This window comes from Myzus persicae, unplaced genomic scaffold (assembly GCF_001856785.1).
Source record: "Myzus persicae strain clone G006 unplaced genomic scaffold, MPER_G0061.0, whole genome shotgun sequence".
In the NCBI taxonomy this organism is placed as follows: domain Eukaryota; kingdom Metazoa; phylum Arthropoda; class Insecta; order Hemiptera; family Aphididae; genus Myzus; species Myzus persicae.
The window spans coordinates 138,050-165,959 of record NW_019103603.1 but is presented as its reverse complement, the minus strand read 5'-3'; the positions used below and the strand labels follow the sequence as shown (position 1 = coordinate 165,959).

At 36.0% G+C, this 27,910-nt stretch overlaps 1 protein-coding gene across 2 annotated transcripts in view; it reads right to left on the bottom strand.

The window, feature by feature from the left end:
- Nucleotides 1–27,910, bottom strand: part of LOC111034906 (zinc finger protein castor homolog 1) — an 83,471-nt gene that overhangs the window by 40,974 nt on the left and 14,587 nt on the right. For both annotated transcript variants that reach the window (XM_022316331.1, XM_022316332.1), the window contains exons 2-3: nucleotides 14,309–15,196; nucleotides 50–207 (exon numbers count right to left, since the gene is read on the bottom strand). In XM_022316331.1, the coding sequence (XP_022172023.1) occupies nucleotides 50–207; nucleotides 14,309–15,191 (1,041 nt within the window). In that variant the 5' untranslated portion in view covers nucleotides 15,192–15,196. The remainder of the gene's footprint in view (nucleotides 1–49; nucleotides 208–14,308; nucleotides 15,197–27,910) is intronic.

The following is a 27,910-nucleotide window of genomic DNA, read 5'->3' as shown; positions in this document are numbered from 1 at the left end:
CTCAACCGAACGAAATATCATTGTACATTGTATGTTGCCAAATAATTACCTTTTGCGTTGGCGAAGATGGAGCTGAATTCGCTGGGCTGGACCTGGGACTGGCAGACGAGATACTAGCCGGTTTGTGGTGTTGAGCAGCAAGCAATGGCAGACCCAGGGCCGGATACAGACCCACGCCTCTGGCAGCCAACGATTCCAATATACGACCTGCAGTAAAGTAAAATGTTGTTAAAATTGAAAATCTATTAATACATCGTTATCATACAAAAACATCATCAGGTATCGGCGATATCGCTCAAGTCGAATAGTAAACGTATGTTTTATATTTTTGAGAGCGCGTGTCGTACGCGTTCGGGAGCGTTAACACAAATACCCTCGAAGAGACTACACATATTATATAGATATACATAATATAATAATAATACTGTTGCTGCAGCCGTGTGTGAGTATAAACGTAGAGGTATACATGCATATTTACATAATCAACGCATTAGTCATTGTGTCACAGACGGACGTGAAATAAGGTAAACACGAAACCGGAGCAAAAAATAAAGGAGGTGAAAAATCGTGCTCTCTATCGCTCGGCGATACTATGTAAGTATAGAAACCGACGACTACGACACGCCTTTGGGGCAATTTTTGTGAACCTGTCAGTTGGCGTAAGATAAGCATTTTATATACACATACATTTAATATTTTTTATTTCATATTTGTATCGGCGTTGTGGAACGCCACGGGCGTCAGTAGCACACACTGGCATGTTTATTATGCGTAATGAAAATGTGGTTCACATATTATTACAATATAATAATAATCATAATAATAATGTAATATATTTATGTGAGTATTATACATATATAATATTATTATTCGTTTTTATTATTTATCGTCTTTGAATAACACACACGTTTATCATTTTTATTCTCTTTCTTTTGGCGTAAATCGTGAAGTGAATATATTTTTCCACGAGAAATCGTGCGAGAAGTCACAAAAAAAATCCACCTTCGAAAATCCCCGGAGTGTCTGTTTGACGTATCTAGAACGACGAACGTGACGAAGACGCGACGCTACTGCTGTAGCTGTCGGACGCTAGTAAATAGTAATACGCAAATAATACGATATACAGGTAGTTGACTCTAGAGATTACTGAGATAACAGTATAGCTCACCTATAAAGTTATCGTTCAATATCAAAAATTTTAAGCACGCACATATTCAATTGTATGGCCATGTTGTTAACACGCCGCAATAGAATTCCTATAGCCCTTAGGTATACTGTAATAAATAATAATACGTTATACATCTATCAAGTGCAAACTACAATTTTCCGTTCGAAAATAAAAAACTATCATGATAAATTATGATAGGCTATAACCATATATATTAGCATAGGTAATTTCCATCAAAACGGCACTATAGAATTCTACATTTTTTTCGGCATCACTTTGTCTCCAGACTTCGTCAATGACGGTCATGACCCATGGGTCATCGTTAGACGCTTTCGTGATACTCACCGGTGTGAATTCGTTTTTCTTTTGAACCAATACAACCTATTTTATTGGTTATGTGTGTCTACATGTTAATTTATAGTATTTCGTGAAAATTATAATGATTTGTATTCGAAATATTGTTTACCACAAATTCCTGAAAATTTGTTATGTCGTTTACCGTGTTGTTTGACCAGTCGTTATTTCTCGATTGCGAGTTTATATATACGTATACAATTATATAGGTGTACATATATAGCGTTTTATGTAAATACGCCCATTATCGTCGTCAAGTAACCGTCGTTTAGTCAGTATAACGCGTTAATCTCGTCGACAAGGATCACGGTCTGTAATCGCCAGGTTAATGTTTTTATTTTCGACGGTTTTTTTAAAAATAATACTGTTAGTATATATATATTGCTCCCGAAATTGCTATATCGCGTGAGAAGTCGCAAACAGGGGCCCCGGATACGCATTTACATGTTAAATTAAAAAGTAGTTTCCACTACTGGAATATTTCACATTTGACTAATTTATAGGTTTTATTTTATTTTTTTTATTTTTATTTTTTTACTTGCCCATTTAATGTATAGGAACCATTAGTTTCCCCCAATAAAACAATAACGAAATGATAATAAAATAACGTTTGCATAAAAAAATATACTCTATATTATATTATTTACGTACAATAGTTGATATATTTTAGATATGATATAATAATATCTATATTGTGTATACAATAAACGCCTCTACATAATAATATAATACCTAATATTATAACATTATATTGCTCTCGTGATCTGCATTTTGCCCCGCTGCAGCGGTTCGCGTGGACGGGTTCAATCCGTTTCCCATTGTGACCCAGGGACCCGTAAAAGTGGAGCACAATGCGTTGGTAATGTGACACCCGGAAGGATAAAAAAAAAAAACGATGAAAAAATTTCGAGTGTTTCGGTTATTTCGTTCCCGTCATTACCGTCTTAATCCGCGAGCGTGTATGCGTGCGTGCCTATGCGCTGGGGGTTCGTGCTGTAGCGTCCGAAAAAAAACCCTCGACCCCTATGTCACACTTGTCACCCCCCATATCGTATATTATATATTTTTTCGACCGAATATTTTTGCACGAGGGTTTCCGTAAAACGGGTAAATATTATTTGCGGTGGAAACTGTTAATAACCGTACACACGCACACTAGTACACACTAACGCCGTATACCAAGCACTGTAGCAGTCCCCTTCGGCAGTTTGATATCCTCATTATTATATTATATATATATATATATATTTATATTTGTGCGAAGCGTAGACACATGGGGAGATCAATTGAACAGGTTAAAAGCTATATAAACGAGAGGTTTTTTTCGCTCCGCATAATATCCTGGGACCGGGATAATTTTTTTACGTTTTTTAAAGGGGACTAATGGATGACATCCTATTTTGTTCCCACCGTGCTTGGGCGTTTAACCAGGAATATGATTTTGCAAAAAACACAGTCAGCAGCTGACAAGATAGGTAGGTATAGGATATAGGTTGTTGTACGTACGTGGCTCGCCGCCTATTGTCGACAACTCGGCAGGATACTTTTGCATTTATATTATACGATTTGACAATAAAAAAATAATAATAATAAAAAGAGAAGGCTTCGATGATAGAGTTAGATTGCGTGTGAATAGCGAAGATCGTTTTATTTTATACGTTTTTTTCTGAAGTCCTCGACGACACACGTAAGTAACAAAAAGATTAACGGCCTATATGGCGGAGACCCCAAAGTTCTTTCCCCGAAAATATGGTACAAGAAAAAAGTTTTTTTCCCTCTGTTTTATTCGTTCACCGAGCAATAAAATATGCCACCAGTATTTTTGTTAGTGATTTGTGAAAATAATATGGATAGCCGCTAGAACTAGATATGTTTCAAGTATTCATTCACATATACCTACAACCTACACAAATATATAACATTATATTATACGAATAATACGTGGATAGCTGTTGAAAGATATCACCTATAATTTACCGGTAAAATTATTCTTATATTATATACTGCTAGTTATACATGTGTATCATTGTTGGTAAATTATTCATGAATTTTTGGTCATTTTCAGACGGGTTGTTTATTTAAGTATTTAACTATCCGAAAAATTATGCATAATGCTATATAGAGTACATCCGCTCTACAGTTGTAATGATTAATTTCTACGAATTTTAATGAATACGTTTTGTTAATACACACATATACACTGTAGCGGTATGAAATATTAATGAATATAATAGTTCATTATTTCCGGGCAACTGTCTAGAATTATTTTTTTTTCGTCGGAAAAATGGAGATCGTCACAAGTGACTGGCTCTATGCTGGTTTTTAGACGAATTGAAATTTAACAAATCCCAATGAGAAAAAAAAAATTAAAATGTCAGTGATATTAAGATGTTTTTTACCGCATTTGACTTTAGATGCATCCATCCATCGGACTAGTTAACAACTCCACTATACAACAATAGACTGAACATTTTCCACATGAGTAACTCATACGCGTAGGGAAGTAGTTCTTTTACCAAAAACAATGTATACAGTCCATCGAACCATACTTTTAAACCCGTAAATATCCGAGAAAGTATTTTCTCGAAACGTTAATTTCAAGTGGTTTGACTCAAACTGTATATTATAAGTGCACTTTTCTTCGTATATTATAATATACATATTGTTTACGTATAGTGGCACACGTTTAATAAGTATAGGAGAGTGTATTATACCACTTTATGTGCGCTACAATGTCGTTTTTGTATAATATTCTTGAATAATGTGATATTATTAAAAATACAAATACAAATTACATCTAAATATCTAATAAATGATGATTGAGCTGCAACTATGATAATAATTTACGAATTTACGACGTAATTGAGTTATGTGTTTTTATAATTCAATTCATTAGAATTATATTTACATTCTATCATCGTATTCAAATATTACAATGAACTCGCACACACCAAAAAAAATCGAACAAAGTATTTTTATAAAAACTAAATTACTTGTGTATACTTATTTTCATGGTTAATGTATTATATTATATTTAAACACGGACGTAGTGCATGATGCAATGTGTTTGGCCACTTGACGAACAGTAGAATTCATTGAACACACAAATCTGGTGTGTTTCTACAATGTGTTATCCTATATAAGGCGTATGTATGTGTGCGTGTTTAAGTATTATTTCTTCTTAAAAAAAAATGTGGAAAGAAAAAAATGAAAAAAGTTGTATTATGAACGTGCTCTCGGTAATATGAAATGGAAGTAAAAAACGTGGCTTACACTCGTCAACAAACGCCGTATTTGGTAAATCAAAACAGTTATGTTCATATTGATCGAAGTGACGTAAGCGTTTTTTGGTAAGCCTCTTTGGTCCGCGGATCCATCGTGACATCATTGTTTATCGACTTAAATAATAATAACTACGCCTTATCCTCTCCGATACCACTACTACATAATATATTATATTTAAATATGCAGTATATTATTACAATATTATATTTTTGTTCTGCAGCGCATTCAATTCTAGTGGCACGAGCAGTTTTTACAAGTTATGATTACTTCTTCAGCACTAGTTGTTCTATTATTATAGGTTAGCATTTGTAACTATACATTATATAGTGCATTATTATAATATTTTGAATCTGAATAGATATTTTACTTTTCAGTTAATGTTAGGTAGCTAGGCATTTCCATCGTCACTGTGCACAAGGATCTACTATATTAAACATTACTTGAAAATCCTAGCGCAAACCTTTGGCCGTTGAACCCAAAACAAAAGAGAAAAATCTGATTACACACGTTGTGCAGCTGTCGTGGTGCAGTTTTTTAACCCTCATATCGTTCGTATATACAAATACATATACGTGCTCGCGTGCGTGTGTGTGTATCCAGGACACCCAAAATAACGAATCGGAAGGGGTTACGCTGAGTTCCCAGAGAATAACCGAAAGGATTAAATAATGGGGGAAAAAATCGTACGAAAATATGTTTTCAAGTGTTTTCCGTGTACATGGGGATAAATAATAAAAAACACACACATATATATATATATATATAAGATTATCATACCTGGCCAGATGTATGCCAGCTGTATATTATTATAGTTTATGCCGATCCTCGGCGGGGGTTCTTTTGACATCTGCTTTTCCAAGTTATCGTTAATATAGGCTTACCTATATTTCTATAAACGATAGATACAAGTAAATAGGTAAACCGAAAGCTCGAAGATTTCGGATGACGCGTTGTTGAAAAAAAAATCAAATTAAAAGCGCCCGAACGTATAACGATCGTTAGAATCGTATTAACGCACACGTATATAATATTATATATTATAATGTGTGTGTTTTGGAATAAACGCTACTACCATATTAAATATATAATATATATATATAGTATATACATAGTATCCACGTTATAGTACCGCTATATTATACATTATTATAATTGTAACGAACATTAGTGTTCGTGTTTTTCGTGCAATAATAATAATATTATATACTATGTATGTATATAAATACTAAAATACATAATATAGGTATATTATACGACTTGAAAAAGGCGAAAATTAAAACGTTCAGCTGTAATTCGATAACCGGCGAAATCAAATCTGAGACTGGTTTCGTGCAGTGTTTGCAGACACACGTCACTATAGCGCAGACATATTATAATATATAATATAGCTACAGAAATACGACTTTCCGTACCTTCATAATATACGTCATATATGTACATATAAGGTTTTTAAGCGTTATTATTATAATGTGCGACTGGACCTAACTGCGTTCTGGTGAATGGTTTTCCATTAAAACGAGACAACTCGCTGTTAGTCCGAGTGTGTTTTGACACGGCTCTCTAAATCATTATAATAATTGATGAAAACATTAAAATATAATAACGTCGTTAGAAAAACTCTGCAGAACAGCCACACGTGGGCGCTTCCAATTGTTCTATACATATATCAATTAACTTAAATTTTGTAGGTAAGAATGTAAATAAATCGTCGTATGACCCGCCGAATTGTATTTATTAATAATAGGTACTTCATAAACCTAAAGATTAGGTACGAAAAGAAGAACTCGTCTAGTTATCTTGAGGCGTATGCCTGTATTTAATATTATACAAATCGGCTAGGTATATAACAGAAAAATGAATCAAAAACAAACGAACGCATAGTATTACATTTGCACGATATAAGAAAATTAGATTATAATTGATTGCTTGTACTACTATATTTAATACACGTATATTATATTATAATTTGTGATCTGCACGCATCTCGAAAATAACACGTCTGTAGTACTTAAAATCGAATCGATCGATGGAAACTCGAACATATCTCAACACCAGTGTAGATATGCCCACAAAATAAATTCACACACACACACACACACACACACACATACATTGTACGGATAAAAAATAATAATATTATAATGGTTATAGAATGTGTAATTACAGATGTCGATCCCGGTAATAACCTCGTTATACATTGACGTACTTCGGCAAATAACGGTCCTAGTTGAAATAACATGTCCACCGAGTATAATTTGCCAACTAGAGGTGGCGGTGGACAAGAATAGCCTGATATTAAGAGGAAGGGAGTTCATCGTGCGCGCGTGGTGTACACATGTACGATCTACGATGTACCGGCTATGTCATATTATTATTATAATATAACATACACGCAAATGAATGATTCCTTTTGAGAACCGACCATAGTTTTTGACATATACTTGACAAATAAGAAATCTGTTGAAGAGCATAAAAAATAACTGGTATGACGTATCATATTCACGATAAAATGAATAAATGTGGTTTACCGATGACCCTTTACAGCACAAGAATAGTAGTCATATCTAAAATCTAAGTTAAAGTTGCTCTACGTTATGTTGTTGCATGGGATCGATGCTAAGTAACACTGTAATTTTCAGCCCCATGTTAATTTAAGTCAGTATAATAGCTGATGACGGACAACTTAAGTCAAGAAGATAGAAAAAACGAACTACTAAGTGGGAAAAAATACAGCGAAAGCGTTCGTTTATCGTAATACGCAGAAAAGGGTTCCAACGAACATGCTATAAGGGTAAATAATTTTTCAAACGACGCCAGCGATTGTCTCCTTACATCAATAATTTATCAAGAATCGAGTTGGCTATAATATGACTGCTACTGTGTATTATTATTGGGTGGTAGAAGGGGTAACCATATGTGTGGTATACAATTTGCCAGGCTCTGGTGTTGCATAGGCAAGACTAAGAGTAAAAAAAACAATGCATTCGAAAGTGTGAATTTGTTATTTGTTAAATGCTCCCTAATTTCTACTTCACTGGACTCCGTGGACCACCGCTTCCACCACCTCCTACTTCCATAATATATATTTTCTCAACTTTATAATATTATATGTAAAGGCAAACCATTTATCATTGGAAGCTCAGTGACCAACGCCAGTAAAGAGACACGCCCCAGGCGTCATTCTAGGAACCGACGACACAAATGCGCAACATAATAATAATAATAAATATATTACATATATTATGTGCAGACCGCGGGCGTGATAATGCGATAAGGTTCGGTTTACGCGCTCGTGTTATATAAAACCCAGCTGGGGTCGGCCGCGATACACGCGAACCGCCGTCGTTGTCGAGCGCCGTCGGTAGGTTTCCGAAACCTTTCAACATAGGAAAATAGTAATAATAGTAGTAATAAATTAATGATAATAAAATGAAAATCAAAAACGAAATAAATAAGTAAATAATATAGTGATAGGAAATAGAAAATACGAGGAAAAAAATTGTCCTAAAAGACACTGGGGTGAAATTTGCCATTGGTTGCAAAAGAAAACCCGCATTGACGAAACCGTACAAAGCGTGTTTTCCACTCGAAGAAAATCCGATTACCGTTTCCGTACCGTCCCTACCCGACACTGCACAACACGTCGCGAGCGGTGCGCAAAATTGCAGCATTTCAATTGCACTCGTCAAGAAGGGTCATCGGGGCGGCGGCGGACGGTTTTATATTATATATCCTATATACGTATGTCCTATACGTATTAATAACATATATATCGTATTTGTGTGTGTATATATGAAGGTGTATAACCGTAGAGAATTCGCTGACTCGACAAACCGATAATATGTAGTAACATGCGTCCACTTTGAATTTATATAATATATTATATGTGTACGACACGAAACTCGACGTAGTTTGGTGTGAATTTTATAATACTCAAATATTACATTATACAGCGTTTTACCCGCAGTGTATAATCAATGTATCAATGTGTGTATTATTTATATATGTTGAAATGTATGTGTATAAAATGTTTGTTGCAGACTTGCAGTACTACGTCAGACCGATGGTGACACTGAAACACTTGAATGCAAAGAAATTCGCAGAAAACTCGATTTGTTCCAAGAGACATGAAACCCCTTTGCTGTGAATGTATCACAATTTAATATAAATTATGATTTATAGGTATAAGCCGTTGTAACGGTGGCGTTCCTTGTTATAAAATATATATTATACATATTATGATAAAAAAATGTATTATTATACTATAGCTCATTTATACTCGCATATAATATAGGTGAATCCTCTCGCGAGCTTTGCTATTGCGGCGAGTACACTCGTATTTGTTTGTTTGATTTTGCTTTTACCGCAGGTATAGTGAAATATTGAAATTCTCATGGCGTGAGTCATAATAGAGTTATAACTTATAATTATACTTCTGCATGTGTAAATATGTGTAATATATAGGTACAACATACATAATATAAGTAATCTCAACGATTTGTTGGAACTACTCGGAAGATACGTGATGGCATAACATTATCATGGATTATTATTATATTATATTATGCTGTCGGTACGATTGGAAGTCGATCGGAGACGATTTTTATTGTTTTTTTATTTATTTTTTATGAAAACGACTCGTTTCCCCGACAATGGACGACAATAAAACCGTCGGCAATGGGGTGTGCTGTAGGGAAACAAAAGAAATCGGTCAGGGTGGTGGTTCGAATACGTATATAACGATATTTTTCGAACAATTAAAAATCGTACTACAGGGATAGTGCGGTAGTGGCGCGGGGCAATAGACGGAGAGCCGCCGAGGTATATTGCAGAGGTGTAGAGAGAAAGAGAGAGGGAGAGTGAGAGAGAATGAGAGAGAAAGACTCACCGAGCGAGTGTGAGTGAGTGGGAGAGGGCGCGACGGCATGATGTCGTGCAGCGGGAAGGGAAAACGGCGAAGAAAATATAGTCAATAAAACGCACCCCGGAATATAATAGAAAAACGCGTCCGTCCGTCTGGGACAGTTAAAGCTATCGTAAAAGTTTCGCGTATCGCGTCATAAAAACGGGGCCAACATGGCCGGGCGGTTCCCTCAAGACGGTTTTTGCGGCAAATTTTTTTCCCTTCGACCCTCGCCAACGTTACCAACATCACCACCGCCAACGCCGCCACCGTCGCCGCTATTGCCGCGCCAACACTATAGGAATATTTTCTTGGTTTTTTTCCATGTTTTTAAGGCCAGCGCGCACACATTGGCCATAATTTATTGCAGATGTTAGCATACGATTTGTATCGGCCTAAAAAAAGAATATTATGACCATAAAAAAAAAAATGAACGAGTCCGCCGCCACCGCCTTCGTCTCCCAAAGACAGACGGTTTTTACAACCCTGTGTGTGTGTACAACGCTCGTTTTATTTTTCATTAAAATAAAGTCTCACTAGACTTGTGTTTTATTTTTTTTTTCGTTAAAAACTCTACAGGCTTATATACAGCTCTTTTTCCCCTTCTGCGAATCTTTAATGACCAATAAAATGCGTACATTAGTCGTACAAGCATATATAGTATTTATTATTATTATGTAGGTGTGTATGGCGACGAGTAACGATAATGCGTTCGCTCCCCAAAGCAACAATATACCCATGTAGGTATTATAATTTATTACTTGAACATATTGGTTGGAAATCGTGTATTTTTCTTTACGTGTGTGCTTTCCGAAATCCTCTCTATCGACGTCTTATGGACGATACTCCATGACGTTAGGTACCCATCCGAAACGTATTCGTGTAAAATATCGTGTGCAACTGCAATATATTGTTGTTAATTACGCGTCATTCGAAATATAGAAAGAAAAATCTCCATAATACGCAACTCGGGTATAAGTCATCGGGCGTAATGTATAGATACCTAGTACGGCCGAGTGTGTAAAGAGACTGATTCAAAACGTGGATGGGTGTAAGTATGGGGGGGGGGAAGGTTTGATTAATCGTTCCCACGACTGAGATGAGGATAATGATTGCCGAGGTGAGTCGACACATTCTTACAAAATTTACAGGTGCCACGAATACAACACGCGGGCGCGAGCTAGTGTGTGTGTGTGTGTGTGATGATGATGATGTGTAGAGCAACGGCGGCGGCAGTGTGTGAACAAGTCCGGCGATGGAATAATAAGAATAATAAAAAAATAAATATTAACGAAAAGAAATGAGAAAAAATTACCGAACGAAATGATTTCAAATTTAAACGTCGTAGATATTACATCTATAGGTGGGTAACTGCAGAGTAGATTATTCATCAAGGTCGATCCTGCAATACGCACGAATACCCATCCCTCCCCGCCTGTACCTCAAACGCCTCGCTTAAGTACGCGGTAATGAGTATATAAAACAGTGTATCGTCACTGAAACTATAATATGTATCTATAGGCTATAATAGGCCGTATGAGCATTATACAAGTATACAAAGGAGACGTTCACCGCGGGTGCGCCATCCGTGGGTGTTCTTTTTCGGCAGTTTTAGTGAAAATATCGTCTCCGGTCGTTATTTGTATTATTTTTTAAGATATTAATGGGTAGGACTCGTTTGGATCAATTACAAAAGAATTAAACGAAATTCTAATTTCTAAATATTTATAGTAAAATTGTCTATATTCATACATATTTGTGAATGCAGTAAATATCTACTTGTTTTATTAAAATACCTAATATAACTTAGTGCATCGTACCTTCACAATTGACGCTTAATCCTAGAGATATGGCGGAATATGGCTACCGACTACAGCTGATCAAGACATGTTTTACAACTGCTCAACTCTTCATAATATACGCACTCAAAAATTGTTGGTTATAGATTGAGATTCGAGGCTGGAATTTTGTCGCACTGCACACGCGCCTACGTAAAACGAAACTGACAAAAAATACCGTCGTTAACCCACTTGTCACGATACATTTAAACATTATGGTTAACCGTGTTTATCGGTGGCCTCAGAACTTCGCGGGATTTCACAGATAAATGATTCAGCGACAACTCTTTGAACGCGTCCCTCCTTTAATATAAACAATAAGGTTATAAAAACCTACGAGCTACTATAATACAGCAACCGCTGTAAGTGCTTGGTCGAGCTAACCGTATACACGGTATACGGTTCACTCTCGACAAGCGGGTTAAGCCGGGTTTACAGCAATAGCTGCAAACCTGCAGCGTCTGTTAAATGTTGTGTAGCTTTTATCATATTCTGATTAGCCGAGGATTATAGTATCATTTACTATTCAGTAACCACAGTATACCAGGAATTTCCCAGAGTTTGACTCTACCCAACTTTTGGACACGATACGTCGGACGACATAGAGCTGTGAACCTGGCTTAACTGTCAAATTTTCGTTGGTTATCAGTCTGTCCACGAGTATAAAACTTAATAATAATATTATGTTATGTTGTGCAGTGCGACGAAATTTTGGCGAAACGAGGGTTATTGAATTGGTTGAACAGTTCTCTTTATCTCCTCCAGTCCGAAGAAACGCGCCTTTTGTTTTTCCGAGAATTACGCGCTGGTCGGCCAACTCGTTAAGTTATATTATAATTCGTATTATTAGTCATAGCTCCGCAGGTTCCTAGTATAAATAACGAAAATTTCCTAAGTTTTTTTTCAATTTATCGTTTATACATAAATGTAAGCATACATTATCTCTACATGCAATATAGATTTGGAAAATCGAAGAAAAATCTTGTTTAAGTAACCGTGCTACATTTAAATATTAATTAATAATTACTATGTTGTGCACTATTATTATTGCTTCTATTATTCATATTTATGCATTTAATTATACCTATGTCTGGTTATAAATATAGTTATATTAAAATTATAATGATAACGATATAATATTTGTATAAATTGCATGTACCTTATAAATCAGCCTTGTCATTTTAATGTGATCAACAGTAGTATGATTTATTAAAGAGTGCAAATTTTTTTTTCATGGATCCAAACTTAAGAAATTTTAGTCTTTATAGGTGACGGGGCATACTACTTTATAAATATAAGAAAAAATGTCCATCGAGATAATTTGCTCATTATTATTATTATTATTATTTTTTTTTGTTATAACTTCTTATATTCTAATTAAATAATTTGTTGTTTATGTCTTAAAATAATTAATACTTAATTATAACTGAGATATATATAAAAAAAATCCCGTATAAGTAATTGGTCCAAACGGGTTGTAATTTTTCAATATGATTTTTTCCAACTGGTCCTAATTCCTTACGTGCTTTGCCTAAAGTATTATTATTATATTATACCGTTGCGAGCGAGCTCATTGGGCGGCCCCTCAAGACGTTTTAATTATTGTTTTATATTTTCATACGTATGCATTAATCAATTCATCTCGGTCGATCGGACGACCACTCTGCGAAGAAACACGTTTTCGTGTAATTGAAACCGCGATACATACCTAAATACGGATGGTTGCGTCAAAGCATCCGGATTTACATTATATTATCATAAAAACCTCTTCTCTAGTACAATCCATATTATACATAATCATCATACTTTGGAGGTCCTATGCGTGCCCATATCAACACACACACACACACATACATGTATGTACAATATAGTATACATACACGATATATAACCTGCTGCTATTAATAATCGATCGCGTGTGCGGTTCAGACACGAATTCAATATTCGAAACGTCCTCGGGCCAAGCTATTCGTAGCTACCGCGCGCATTATGTAAACATCTTCTCATCGTTAGGATATCCATTATCTATATCGTATACACGCACATAGTGTCGAGTCCTTTACAGGGCGACGAGACTGCCTATCGGCTTTTGGTCCATACTGTTTTAAAAGCGAGCCTCATACCAGTTACCAGTTACCAGTTCGGTTTATACGAAAATATGGACGTATCGAGCTTAAAACGACGAGACGGTATGGTGACGCTGGCATCACGCGTCGGTGTTTGATGCGCAATCGTGAGTTAAAATTAATGAGTTTAAAATGAAAATTGAGTTAATAAGGTTGCTTATTTTTGTTATGAGCTTCAAACTATTACTATAAGTTACTTTTTAAATTGTATGTTTACTTGTTTTAAAATATTGTTAAGAAATATGTTCTTCTTAGATGTTTTTCTTACTATGTAATAATTTCAGCTAAAAACTTTGCCAATTACAATTTTAAAATTTAGTTATTAAACAATTTATACTCCCGATTAGAAAATGTCTGATTTAATGTTTGATTAATATTTAAATTAATTTGTATTGATTTATACAATATTAACTCAAAATTAGTTTGAAGATTTGAATATCTCCTTCAACTGTCACCCTGTAGCCCTGAAAATAGTTCAAATAATCCGTCTACTAAACTATTCAATATATGCAATACGTTACATACGACCGATCTGAGCCGATAACTTTTCTTTCGACGCTTAAAGTATAGTATCTTACATAATGCGAAATTATCATTATTTGGTGTTTATCATATACCATGTATTTTGACTTACCGGTAGAGAAGTTAACCATCGGCACGTTGTTGGTGATGGCGTCGGCCACGTCAGTGTTGAGCCCGTAGATTTCCAGCAGCTCGCGGACTGTGTTCTGGGCATACTCCTTTAAGTCGGTCGCTTCGTGTGGCTGGTGGTGTTGGTGGTGGCCGGCAGCGGCGGCCGCGGCCGCTAGCAGGTGCTGGACTCCATGGGCAGCGGCTGCTGCTGCCGCAGCGACGGTGGACGGGCGCTTGTCCGTTGGTACCGCGCCAGCCGATGGGGGCTGTGCTACGGCGCACGTGAGATCCATCGGTGCGGAACCGTCGTCGACGCGCGGCCGCTTGGCCACGGTGGACCCGGTGCACGCGCTCAAGTCGAGCACTGCGGCCGCGGTCGAGTCGCCGCCGGCCGCTGCCGAGTCTCCGCCGGCGCCCCCATTGCCGCCATCACAACCGTCTTCAGCCGCGTCCTGCGTATAGCTGATGTTTCGCGGCTGGAAATTTTTCCGCTTGTTCCGCGTACTGTGATTATTGTTAATATTGTTGTTGTTGTTGTTACTGTTGCTGTTGTTGTTGTTGTTGTGGTTGACGGCGGGCGCGTTTGATCTGGCTGCCAAGCAAACGGGCTGCTGTTGCTGCAGTGCGTGTTGCTGCTGCTGCAGTTGACGCTGACGGCGGCGGTGGTGTTGTTGCTGCTGCTGCTGGAGGTGGTGATGGTGTTGGTGTTTGTGTTGGTGATCGTCGTCATCGTCTTCCTCGTCACGGGTTCGATCGGCTTCGGCCTCCGAATCCGTGTCCTCGGCCGACGAGAACACGCTCAGCGGCGGCGTTTGCACTTTGCTGTGCCGGGCTGCCGCCGCCGCGGGTGCAGCCAACAATCCCGTATCGGCCATTGTCACCATTCAACCTGCAATCATATAATACGCATACTATTATTTACATGCAAGTGCTAATTATTGTAATATATTTAAAATAAAACAGCTGTGCTAAGAGCCCAAACTGATGGAATATCGTAGATATAATATAAAAAATCTAAGAAAGGGCGTACAAAAATAAAATGTTGATTTTCCTACATGGTGAAAAAATTCAAAATCAACTCAAATATTTACTTCCAGTTAAGTCGAAGAGAGAAATCAAATTATTGTGACGTACGAATGGAAATCAACTCTCAAAAACTCAAGCTATTGACCTAATTTTCGACTGGTTAAGCCTATAATATATTATAATATATTATCAACACAGCTAACTGAAAACCAATAATAATTTACAACGAATATGGCGACGATCGCCCCGGAGAGACGTACCAATATAATGTGAACATATAGGCGGTATGTATTGTCGGTTTAATACAATGACTCGAACACCCACAATAACGCAATATATATAAAAAAAATATATTATTGTATTGAAGGACCAGACGCGCGTACGCTATTATAATATACCGCGACGACGATGATAATAATAACGCGGCCGTCTTCGGTGTCGTCGTTGTCGTCGTCGTTGCGCCCGGCGCCTCGGCGTGAGTATAATATATTATACAGTTTTCTCGCACTACAATAATATTATCAAGTGATATACGTCCAACGGACACGGGAGGTGTCTATATAGTATATATATATATACACATAATATGTAATAATATGATATTAATATATAGTATATAGACGTATCGCTTCCGGCCATCGGTTCCCGCGTGTCCTTTTCACGGCGGCGACGCGTGTATACAGTACATAATATTATTATTATATGCGATGCCCACAAAAGGATAATAATATAATGTTATATATTTATACACATATGATATAATGGGACACGTATATGGACGTGGGAGAACTCACGCGGGCGAGTGCGCGTGCGCGGGTCTCGCATGTATAATAATATAATATGACACTTTTCGTTTTTCCAATTTTTATTTTCTGTATACTCCGCCTATACGACTGCAGGCGCCGCCGTCCTCGTATTTCGCGCACGTAAAACAGTAAATCGAAAGTCTCGATACTATAAGCCAAAGTATGTTCGAATAAAAGACTCACTATATTATATTATATTGTACCTATATATATACATGTATTGTGTACATATATACCGATGTACAGACGAGACAATATGAACTCAAATTGGACAACCAACCGGACGGAAAAATAAAAAACTGACGTTTTTGAAAATGAGTATATTAACTCGCGAGTTCAGCTTCGTCGGAAGTGTAATTGGCTACATCAAATGTCTGTGTGATTTTCCAGTGTGAATCGGAAATTACCGCGGACGATACCACAGAGGAACGTAGGAAATGCAATTTTGACGCAATGGCATCGGGAGACCTGTGGACGAGACACGTGGTGCATTTAAAATATAATTTATACTGCATATTATTATATAGTGTGCACGAACTAAATACGCAGAATCTGTGCGCATGGAATGAGTTAAAAAATAACTATAGGTAGTCGTAAAAAAACGGCACCTGCTATAACGCCAGCCGCGATTTTTTTGCCCACTGTCCGACGGCAATTAATTTTTATGGACCGGAATTCACCAAATAAGACAAAACAGGACCTGATACACAGCGACAGGGCCGTTAATTAATATTCTCGTGTTGTTCGCGCTAAACGGATTTCGTTTCTAAAATCACAAAAAAAAAATACCGTACGATATAATCCGATTTCTATATAATGCCCCGCGCACTATACGTCCGCGATAATCGATTTTCAAAACGGTCTAGAGTCTAGACGGAGTGAAAGCAATAGCCAATAGGTATACGGATAGGTAACTATACATTGTGGCGAGTATTACGCGTTTATTGTGCGCCAGTATATAATTAAGACGGACTCGTGGACTTACCCACATAACCTATTACTTATAAATATAAATACGAAAAAAATTGTTTGATAGGCAAAATATAATTTGACAATAAATCGCAAAGGTTAAACCGAAGTCGACGAGGGGTTGACAATGATCAGGTGTGTTTCGACGGGAGCGCGGAAGGAAAGCCCCCAAAATCATTAGTCACACACGAGCTGCCCGTGCGGCATGCAGTATGATGGTCCCCATAATATTTTATATAGGTACTCGTTCAAGTGTAGGTAGGACCAAAAAAAAAATTTTAAATAAAACGTGCCCCGCAAATCAATGAACCGTATCCACACTGCAAATCGTTGCGGTGTCTTTATTTTGGATCGATTTCGTACCCTCCCAGTTGCAATTCAATATTGCTGCGCGAGGGATAACCACTTAATAATTCGCATTTTTGGGCGACGGCAATCAATATAAACAAAAAAAATAATAAAAATAAAAACTGTAAACAGATGCAAAGCATCAGACGATCATTGTTGGTCGTATATTATATTTTATATTACATAATGCAGAAAAAATGATAAATTTCCAGTTGAAGCAGCAAAATGTTATGTGTGAGGCTTAATAACCTATAACCGTATGACTGCAGCTAATACTACTGTAATGTTGGCGGTGTCTCGCCCGACAAACGCGTACGCTGTAGGTCGTCAGACTGAGCGGTCTGGCTTTTGTAGTGATCGATGTTTTTCGTTTTAAATTATTCGAAAAACAATAGGAGTTGGGTTTCAGCTAACCTTTTTGCACTCGAATAATAAACTCGGGTTGCCGGAAACAAGAAAAAAAATTACACATATATTATATACATATAATAATAAAAAAATGCGCTGACACCTGGTTACCGATAATATACAGGTGTGGTTCCCCTGGTTGTAAATGACACGGCCGCCGTAGACCGTATAAAATAAAATAAAGTGATTAGCATTTCGAAGAAAAAAAATTATAATATAGCAATAATAATCCAATCAGGTGAAATACGGAACGGTTACGAAACGGCTTTCGAGACAAAATGGTATACATATTAAAACAATAATTAATAATTTCCCAATGCCGCGATCGGCGAAAGGATAGAATTTATTACTATTATTATTGTGTTTGTTTTATGAGAGCATTTTTTTTAGGCTGACAAGATTTTCGGCAGCTGCAATCGACTCCAAACATAGCCGGCTGCAGTGAATTATGGAGTAAACGACTGTATTAATTGCACAATGTAAGTAGTAAGTACAGTAAGATTTTGAAAAAACGAAATTTCCCTTTTCTGTTTTTTTTTCTCGTAAAAAACATTGTTGTCCGCCACTGCAGGCTTATGTATAGAGATATACGTGTATTATATAGACACTTATAGACTAGGACTGTCATACATATATATATATATATTAACAAGAGTACAAGACATCGCAACTGAAGGACGTCCTTTTGTGCCCGTTCCCACAATGTCTCATTGTGTTTTACTGGAATTTCCAATCGCCCTTCTTGTGCGCACTCCCGTCCTTGTCGCGGCTGTTGCAGTATGGTCTTTTCGTCACATTTGTTGTGGGATTCAAGTTGAGGACGCATACCAAACTGATTTGTGCTTGCTGGGAGTATCGGGCGCGACACAAGGCTATATGAATTGAGATACTAATAATGGAAAATATGTCTACGCTGCACTTATCAACTATGTTTTTGAAAAAAAAAGTTTATTTTGCAAACCCAATTCTAGACAAACATTCGGTTCACGAATAAAATTAAAAATTATTAAAACAATATCTCTATGTATCATAAATCATAATAGTTTAAAGTTAGAAAAACTGGAAATTGATGTTGATGACAATGAAACGTTGTTTTGCTCTACTGTAGATTTGTGCTATATTTTTCTTTAGTGTTTTATAATTCATAGATGTATAATATTTTTAAGTCATCGTATTGTATTAAACCATGAAAAATACCAGTTCTTTTGTGCGTATATGAAACGAATCGATGAGTCTTGGCAAAGTTCATTTTCGTCCAGGGGCTAATAAAAAAATAAAAAAATAATAGGTACGTCTCGAAATTAAGCTTTTACGACCCGATATAAAGGTCACTGTGTACGGTCTATAACAATAACCAGACGTAAGGGTACGTTATTCAGATGATGACGATGATGAAACGAACGACTTTCTCCCGATAAAAGTCGATTATACGATGTGTATATACACAACGAGATCGTGTATACACCACGAATACACATACAATATATTATAATGATATCTTTGTATTAAATAGACAAATATACATTATGTGTGTTTCATATGCTTACAAAAGTTAAACCAATATAATATACTGATAGCAGCATGTGTAGATATATTGAACAGTCGGGCTAAGTGCACGATGCACATGCCAATATCTCACGTGCGAACTATAGTGCATTACGCGCGTTCATAGATATAGGTGTGTTATATCGATGTACGAGCAAATAGAGTTTTTACTTGATCATTTTAGAAATGTATCGTTAATATAATATGTTTAACTATATTATGTATATAACAATACGAGATCGGAAATTACTTAAGGAGCGGGTGTTGACCCAAACGAAGATGAAAATGTATAATCATAGTAACGATATATTATCGATTACATTTATCGGAGACATTAACGACGGTTCATGAAGTCAACGCGATGCTACAGCGGAGTATCAGTGGTATTATGTGAGCGCCCCCTGTAAAATGTACCGGTATATCATTGTAAATTGTAATTTATATTTAAATAAAAAGCGTGAGCCAGCTTTTATATTTATATAATATAAAAACAATAAAATATATATGTAAAGCAACAATAACACCGTGTAGTACATAACGACGCAGATAATATACCAACGACGATAATACGAAAATACGGTTATATAGGTCCATCGTCGGTCGGTCCGGGCGCCAGCGAGTCAAACGTGCGGCCGATTGGTCACGCCGCAATCTTCCGGTTGTTGCAGTCTGACGCCGCTTTTATAATATGCGTATACCTATACAGTGTGTGTTCGTGTGTGTGTGTGTGTAATGTGTAAAGTATATGTATTTATATATGTGTGTGTGTGTATATATATATGTGTGTGTGTGTATACTATGTCGTGTTATCGAGTGTTATTCTTTTGTACCGGTACGATATAATATTATACACTGCGGTATATGAGCGCATATGTAGTAAGTTATGATTTGGTTTTTTTTTTATTATTCTGTTGTTCGACGCGCACCGCACAATATATAATAATATAATAATGTGTATATGTAATAGAATACAGCGTGTAGTTTACCCCGGGTGTCCGGCCGCGAATCGGAAAAATAAAATAATAACACGTTTCCGATACGCGTTTTATACATATTTATTATAAATTTATCCTTATGAAAATATACAATCGTTTGCGAAATCGGATAAAATAGTTTATCCGTTGGACACGTGGGCGACTTATAAACGTATAATGTGTTATAATATATACACGCAGTCACGCAGATATTACACATATATTATATCAAATCTAACTCACCTAGTCCATCGTATACTTGGTATACTGTTAGGCCATATATATTTTTATTTTTTTAAAAATATTTTATTTAAATACATTATTAAACCGTTTTAGTTAAGACTTACATTAAGCAAAAAAAAAAATGCGAAATTATATTGTTTATGGTCGATGTAGTGAGAACAACGGAAAACATTATGGATTAGTAAGGAATTAAGATTATACAGAATTCGATATTTTCACCATGGTTATTCCTAATATATACCTACATGACGTCTTTCGAGTAAGTAACTGTAAATAATGTATCCGCACCAAGTTGCGCTGGCTTACATTATAATCCTTTACATAATTTATTACGTTGCGGTGTTGTGTGTTAATAATAATTTTGGTCGACTAAATCAATTTTCTGCAGCAGCAGTGCGACGACATGGGTCAAGTTTTATATGCATATACAACACATATAATATATTATGATCGCCCGTTTGGAGTAAAGTCCGTGTACATAATATCGTAATAATATCATAATATATTATAGGTACATGCGCGCGCGCACACACACACACACACACACACACACACACACACACACACACACATGTTGTTAAACACTGCAGCCGTGAAAAAAAGAACTCACCTGCCCACTGTACGTAAATAATATATTTTATATTATATGTACATGATACCTATATCATAATATTATTGCACGATTCGGTGTGTTTTATTTTTATTTTAATAGCGTCCGTGCTTCGTCGTGGCGGTCGCGTTGGCGAACCCCTACTTGACTTTAATTATGGCTCGAGTAATGCAATTTTTTTTATTTTAGGGAAAAAATAATCGTTATACGCGTAATATCGGCTGGTCGAATCGCACTATTGCTATGGTATACATATTATACTCGCTCGTAAATTTAACCAAAATCGCACCGCGGAGAACGTTCTGCATTTTTGTGTCGTAATAGGTACATAATATAAAGATATATTACAATTTAGTACTTACAAATAGTTACAATATTATAGTACCTAGGTGGGCAACCTATAAGTACCCGCTGCAGTTTTCACGATGATAACATCTAATAACATCACGACGATCGTTATCTGGCTTGTATTATAGTCGTTGCATATATTATATTATTTGATGATGGATTCTAGCGCATTGCTACTGTATAACCCAATGTGCCCATACTATGATATAATAATTTACGCGTAAGTACACATACTACGTGTTCATGCGCCCAGGTATTATATGTGTTTATAAAAAGTCCGATATATAGGTATATATATACATTATTATAATTATGTGGTCTTTGCGGGGTTTCGGATTTGCACGCAAATGTATGTAAATCACATTGTTCGCGACCATATTATTGTGCAACGTTACACTCGACATTGTATATGTACACTGCATTGAGCGCGGATAGTGTATACCTATATAGAAGACAAAAATTATTCGCCAAACGACACGTCGCCGCCGATGGCGTTTGTTCGTATACGTATATATTATGTTTATTGTAAGTTGAAATAATAATAATGAGTTCCCCTGAAATAAAAATCGAGCAAGGTCTGCGGGACTTTAATATACTACATCTATTTAACAGTATTGCGAGACTACGACTGCAGCACAGTGTGGAGTACTCACGTCTATAATGCGCGGGGTGCAGTCTCGGCACAAGACCTATTTCAAATATTATTATGTACTATAACGCGTAATATATAATTCAATTTCAGGTACAGATATTTTTGAAATTATTGTTGCTCGTATACTTGTTGACTACATTATACTGCAATATTTATCCATACAGGCGTATTGATATTGGTACAACCTTGAATCGAAATCTTGAGTGTTAAAGTATACGACAGAACGAAACGATCAAAAGAAATCTCAAAACAATACGGTCTCAAATTCAATACATTTAATGATAATATATACACGTTTCACCGTAATTAAAACCCGCGAATATCTCGAAAACAATTTATAATGGACTTCACACATACACACTCATACAGTGAAATCCACAATGTGTATGTACATTTATAAATATAACTTCCTCGTCACTGTCCGTTAAGAGACCAAAAGAAAACGAAAGACATCACCTAATATATAATACTATTGTATATAATATTAATATGCCCATCCGACAATGATGACGACGTTTAAAACAAAGATCTGACCGTTTTTATAAACTATATATTATTATTATTATTATTATTATACAGATGTAATTAAATTCCCGTCATATTTGACGACGTCTGTGAACAAAAGAACAATAATAAATCTTTGTTTTTGTCAAAAAACCAAAATAATTAAGATTCCCCCGGTTAGTTAAGATAGGACACGAGGAGACGCGGAGAAAGAATAAGAAGAAAAAATAAATAAATAAATACGATGAAGGAGTGTGTCTGCCGGCTATCGTCTCGTACGAAATGATAAATGACCTCAAAAAACACGGTCTGCCGGCCCACCGTAATATCGTCTAAACAAACCCAGCTCTGTGTATTCTTTTTCGTATTTTACCCGAGTTTATACGCATCATATACGCCAGCAAACGTGTAGTGTGCAGCGTATGTATATATATATATATATATAATATAATATTATACATAATATTTTTTCTCTCTTAATTTTTTTATTTTTAATTAAAATATGATTAACGAGCCAATAACAACGACCTCAGCGGGCCCGGAGAATTAGTGCACGCACGATATATCCATCGCAGTGCAGCGGCGGCGGCGGCGGCGGCAGCGGAATGGAGATTATATAATGGAATCTAATTAGCTTCAAGGGTATATATTATTCTACGAGGATTCATTAGAGGACCGTTTAAATATTATTATGTTCAAACAGGGGAAAAAACGAATTTTGGTCGACCCGTATAATTTCTACCGTATACATTTATATTTTTTTGTGTGGAATATGCATTTTTTCCTTTTCGATGACTCACGCGCGCGAGTTTCGTGCTTCCAAAATTGACACCGGGCTTTACGGCGCTTTTCATTAAAAATAATGACTCATATCGAATATTAGTATTTACGACTGTACCCCGCCTGCGTACGCCTTTCCCGCTCTAGCTGTTTTACTGTAGGGAAGAATTAAAAAAAAAAATTGAACTCCTATTCATATGCAAACACACACACAGAAGTGAGTACCCCTAGCACGTAACGAGTTCTCAAAGAGTATTAAAAAAAATATATATACCCCTTCTATATATTTTATTATTGCTATTGTGTTTGTTTGTCGGTAACCCTTACATTCTTTTTTTCCTTTTTTTCCCCGATAAATGTACATATATAAAGTTCCCGTCGTCCGTTATTAATATTTGCATAAGTCGACCGTACGGTCGCCATTTTGGAATCACGAACCCGTTTTAAGTTTCCTTTTGTTTTCGGCCTTCCTCCAATTTTTCCCGAACATATTGATCATCATCATCATGGTCAACGCTCCCATAATCCTCTGCCGCCATCACCACTATCGCGTAGGATACGTATGTCACCCGAACGGCGTTTCCCCCATGACACAAGTATATATATGTGCGTGGCACCCTTGTGAGGTTAGGTGAGTCTTTTTATGTGCGAGTGTGTGTCCGTTTGACTTAATCAATTTCGAAATCAATTTCAAAAATACAAAGCATGACGTTCAAACGACAATAATATACGCATTTATTGTCTCCTCCGTTCTCGCGCGTAATACATCATACATACTATAAAGACTTATTATAGGTATTGAGATTCGAATTTTATATTTATTATCGTCACATACCGATAAGAACGTGTAACTGTGTGTACATATTTTTTGACCTACAGTCGTCGCCCAATATAAATATTTTTATGTATAATACTTTTTATGATATAAATATTTTATTTATTGTTAAACATAAACAGTACAGTCTTTTTTTAAAACTGCTTACCTACCAAGTTATTATTATTGGAACTATTGTAACGATACATTTATAAATTTTCAACACTATTATCCCAAAATCTGGATCTACGAAAGAAAATTTTCAGATGGTATATATGAACGCAAATATAATGATATTATATTATACGTTGTTCCTGCGGTTTCACTAAGATTCACCTCAGTAAGGCGTTATGTAATAGGTATATTTACGTAGGTACGTATGAATTCTGTGAGTACGCGCAAATATGAACAAAGTAGTAATTGTTATAATGTCGTATATAGGTACAATATGATAGGTAAAAAGAATAATCATAAGACGATTCGAATGTAACGGAAAATCGACGTCGGTCGGCCGTGCGTGTAAATATTAAATAATATAATAATATGAATATCGCTGTATTTTAAAAACGAACGACAATATAATCATTATGTAGTGGCTGTACCGAACGGGAAGAAACGCGCCAACGGACGGATATAATAATGATTTATAATAATTATCGAAATGGAAAAAAGAAAACAATCATCAATTATTATTATTTATATTATACAGTATGCACCTGACGGGTCGGCCGTGGCGATTATACGTGTAACGGTGTGGTGTTCGACACGCTTCCGCTGTTCGCGCGACGAACGCGAAGGTGCGATGGCGTCACGCCGAATCGTCGCCGTCTCCGCTCTCCGTCGTCGCAGGTTGCCATTATAATGTTTGTTTATTATTATTGTTATTATATTAATTTTTTTTCCTTCGCAGACGTGAGGTGGCGAACACGCCGTATACATTTTAATATCATTTATACGCGTAGATATGACATGGACAGACGACGCACAGGCGACTTGGCCAATTATACCTATTCAGCCAACCAAGATGTAACGCATTTGTATAAAATATAAAAAACGTAGCATAGTAGTAGTAACGTAGTGATGTAAAGTCTCTGGTGGGTTATTAACGCGAAAATGTCCAAAACGGTATCGTTAAAAAACAGAATCACTATTAATATACATTCCATGCATTATTTTAACACCTTATATTATTAATTTTTCAACGTATCATTATATTATATTATTATATACGATGTCTATTTAACAGTATGGATATACGCGGTTAGCTGTCGCGGTCGATCCGGTTTTATTTTTTTCAGTTAAACACAAAAAAGATAGCCCGCGGATCATAGCGTATACGAAATAATATAATATATAATATTATACACACACATCGCTCCTCCTTCGCCGTATTCTCGGAATTTAGAGTAAAACGCTGGCGCGCGCGCCCACAGTAGAATTTTGTTTTATTATATATATCACGTGTAATGATGTGGGCCTAACCTATATCTATAGCTACATTTTACTTACGTTATACAGTGTGTATCTAGACTGCGGAATAATGTGCAACGAACAAGTTTTTTTCAAAGCGCAAAAAGTGATGTCTGTTCCCTCAGTTGATGTCGCCTACACCCCTTTGCGGGCCGATCGCGAACTGTTATGTTAATACGTTAAACACGCTGCGTACAGTCCGAACAAAAAAAAATGAGTACGTCTCTTCGTTTGAACGACGGGTGAGATCTGGATAGAATGACGTCAAGGTCCAGACGATGCGCGATAACTATAATATTATTATTATCTCACGATGGGAAACGGACAAGAAATAAAACGGTAATAAAATATTATAACGTATATAATATTTATACATACCTACTTTATTTTTCAATGAATGAATGAACCTTTTTTTTTGGTTTGTGTGTGTGCGTAACCTATCAAAAGTGAAAGGATGTAACACATTTGTTATGTTAATAAGATTTATTTAATAACCGACGATGCTCGGTGAATATGTAAATGCACGATTCTTTTGTTGGGTATTTACAATATTTTCGTGTAATCTGCGATAATGAATGCGGCGCAGCATCCGACCCTATTTATATATAATATAGATATGGATACATACATCTATATGTATATGTGTATAAAACATCTTTTAAGACAAAAATATTAAAATAACACACGGATTTTACTTATTGACGGGTGCACGTTTCCTAACCGGATCGCGCTCGCAATGAAATCTTGTAATACAACGAGTGTACAGTATATTATATTATAATACTAATCCTATTTTTACCATCGCCTAAAATTGTTTATTTTTCTGCGTCTGATATTAAATCGTTCGAATGATAGTAATTATGCGTGAAAAATAATTATTATATAGCGGCATATATATGTAAAATTATATGTATTTTAAACTGTATGTAAAAGTATACCATCGCTGCAGCTAAAACAATTATCGGTTGAAAATATTACAAATTATTATATTATTTATAGTTATTAAAACACTCCTTTTTTTCCCATACACACAGCTGTTAAATTGTTTTCAACAAGAAATCGTGCACTCGTTCTCAGATACGTAAAATCCAATAACAGATATATAATATAGTAATAATAATAAAAAAAAAATAGATTGACCGTTCAATCAATAGAGCATTAATAAGAAAGTTCAAAAGTATACGCAAAGCGTCGTTAAGCGTACTTAGAAAACAAAATGAATACAAAATCATAATAATTATGCAACGCAGTTTGATTACATTATTATGCATATTATAATATGTGTATATTCAACGAGTCGCAAAACTCGCGAGAGTTCGTTTTTCGGTTTATTCGAGAAAACGTGACAAGCCGCTGATTGATCGGACCGGTTGGCATATAATATAATATTATTATAATATGTGGCGGCATGGAGGTCGCGTCGGAATGCCGAAATCTAAAATTGCCAACTCCCTGGGGGTCTGGAAATATTGTATTAATATTTTAAATGAAAATACGTGTAATTACTGTTAACATGCGTTTTTTGGCAAAAAAATGTGTTTACCTCGGTATGAGAATTGGGAACGGCCTTCAAAATACACAATTTCACCTGTATTATATACCTGTATGTCTGTATATAATTAATATATACTATATGTACCTATATATTATATTACCTACTTGATGTATTCCACGCGTCGTTATTTACAACTCAAATAGCGTACAAACTAAAAAAAAATATCGGTATTTTATAGATTTCTATTTTTTTGATTTTAAGCCAACAAGTATATCAATCTATATCTATTCGGAGGCGTGTCTATCCTATTCTATCCTATTGCAGGTGCGCGAAAAACCAACGAGCGCGTTACTACGTATAATCATGTAAACCTAACGTGTATTATTAGGTAGGTACTATTACAGTTTTTGCAGGTGTATTAAATAGGCGTGGACCGCGACGTACTCGCACAATTACGTATATTATAATATCTACCGAACATCAGTAAAAATCGAACTAAATGATGTTTATAATATAGCTGTTGCTAAATTATATTGCAGGCTTGGTGACTCGAAAGGTTATATTAATCTAGACGGAGGTATATACTACAGATAAAAGTCGTTATTATATTT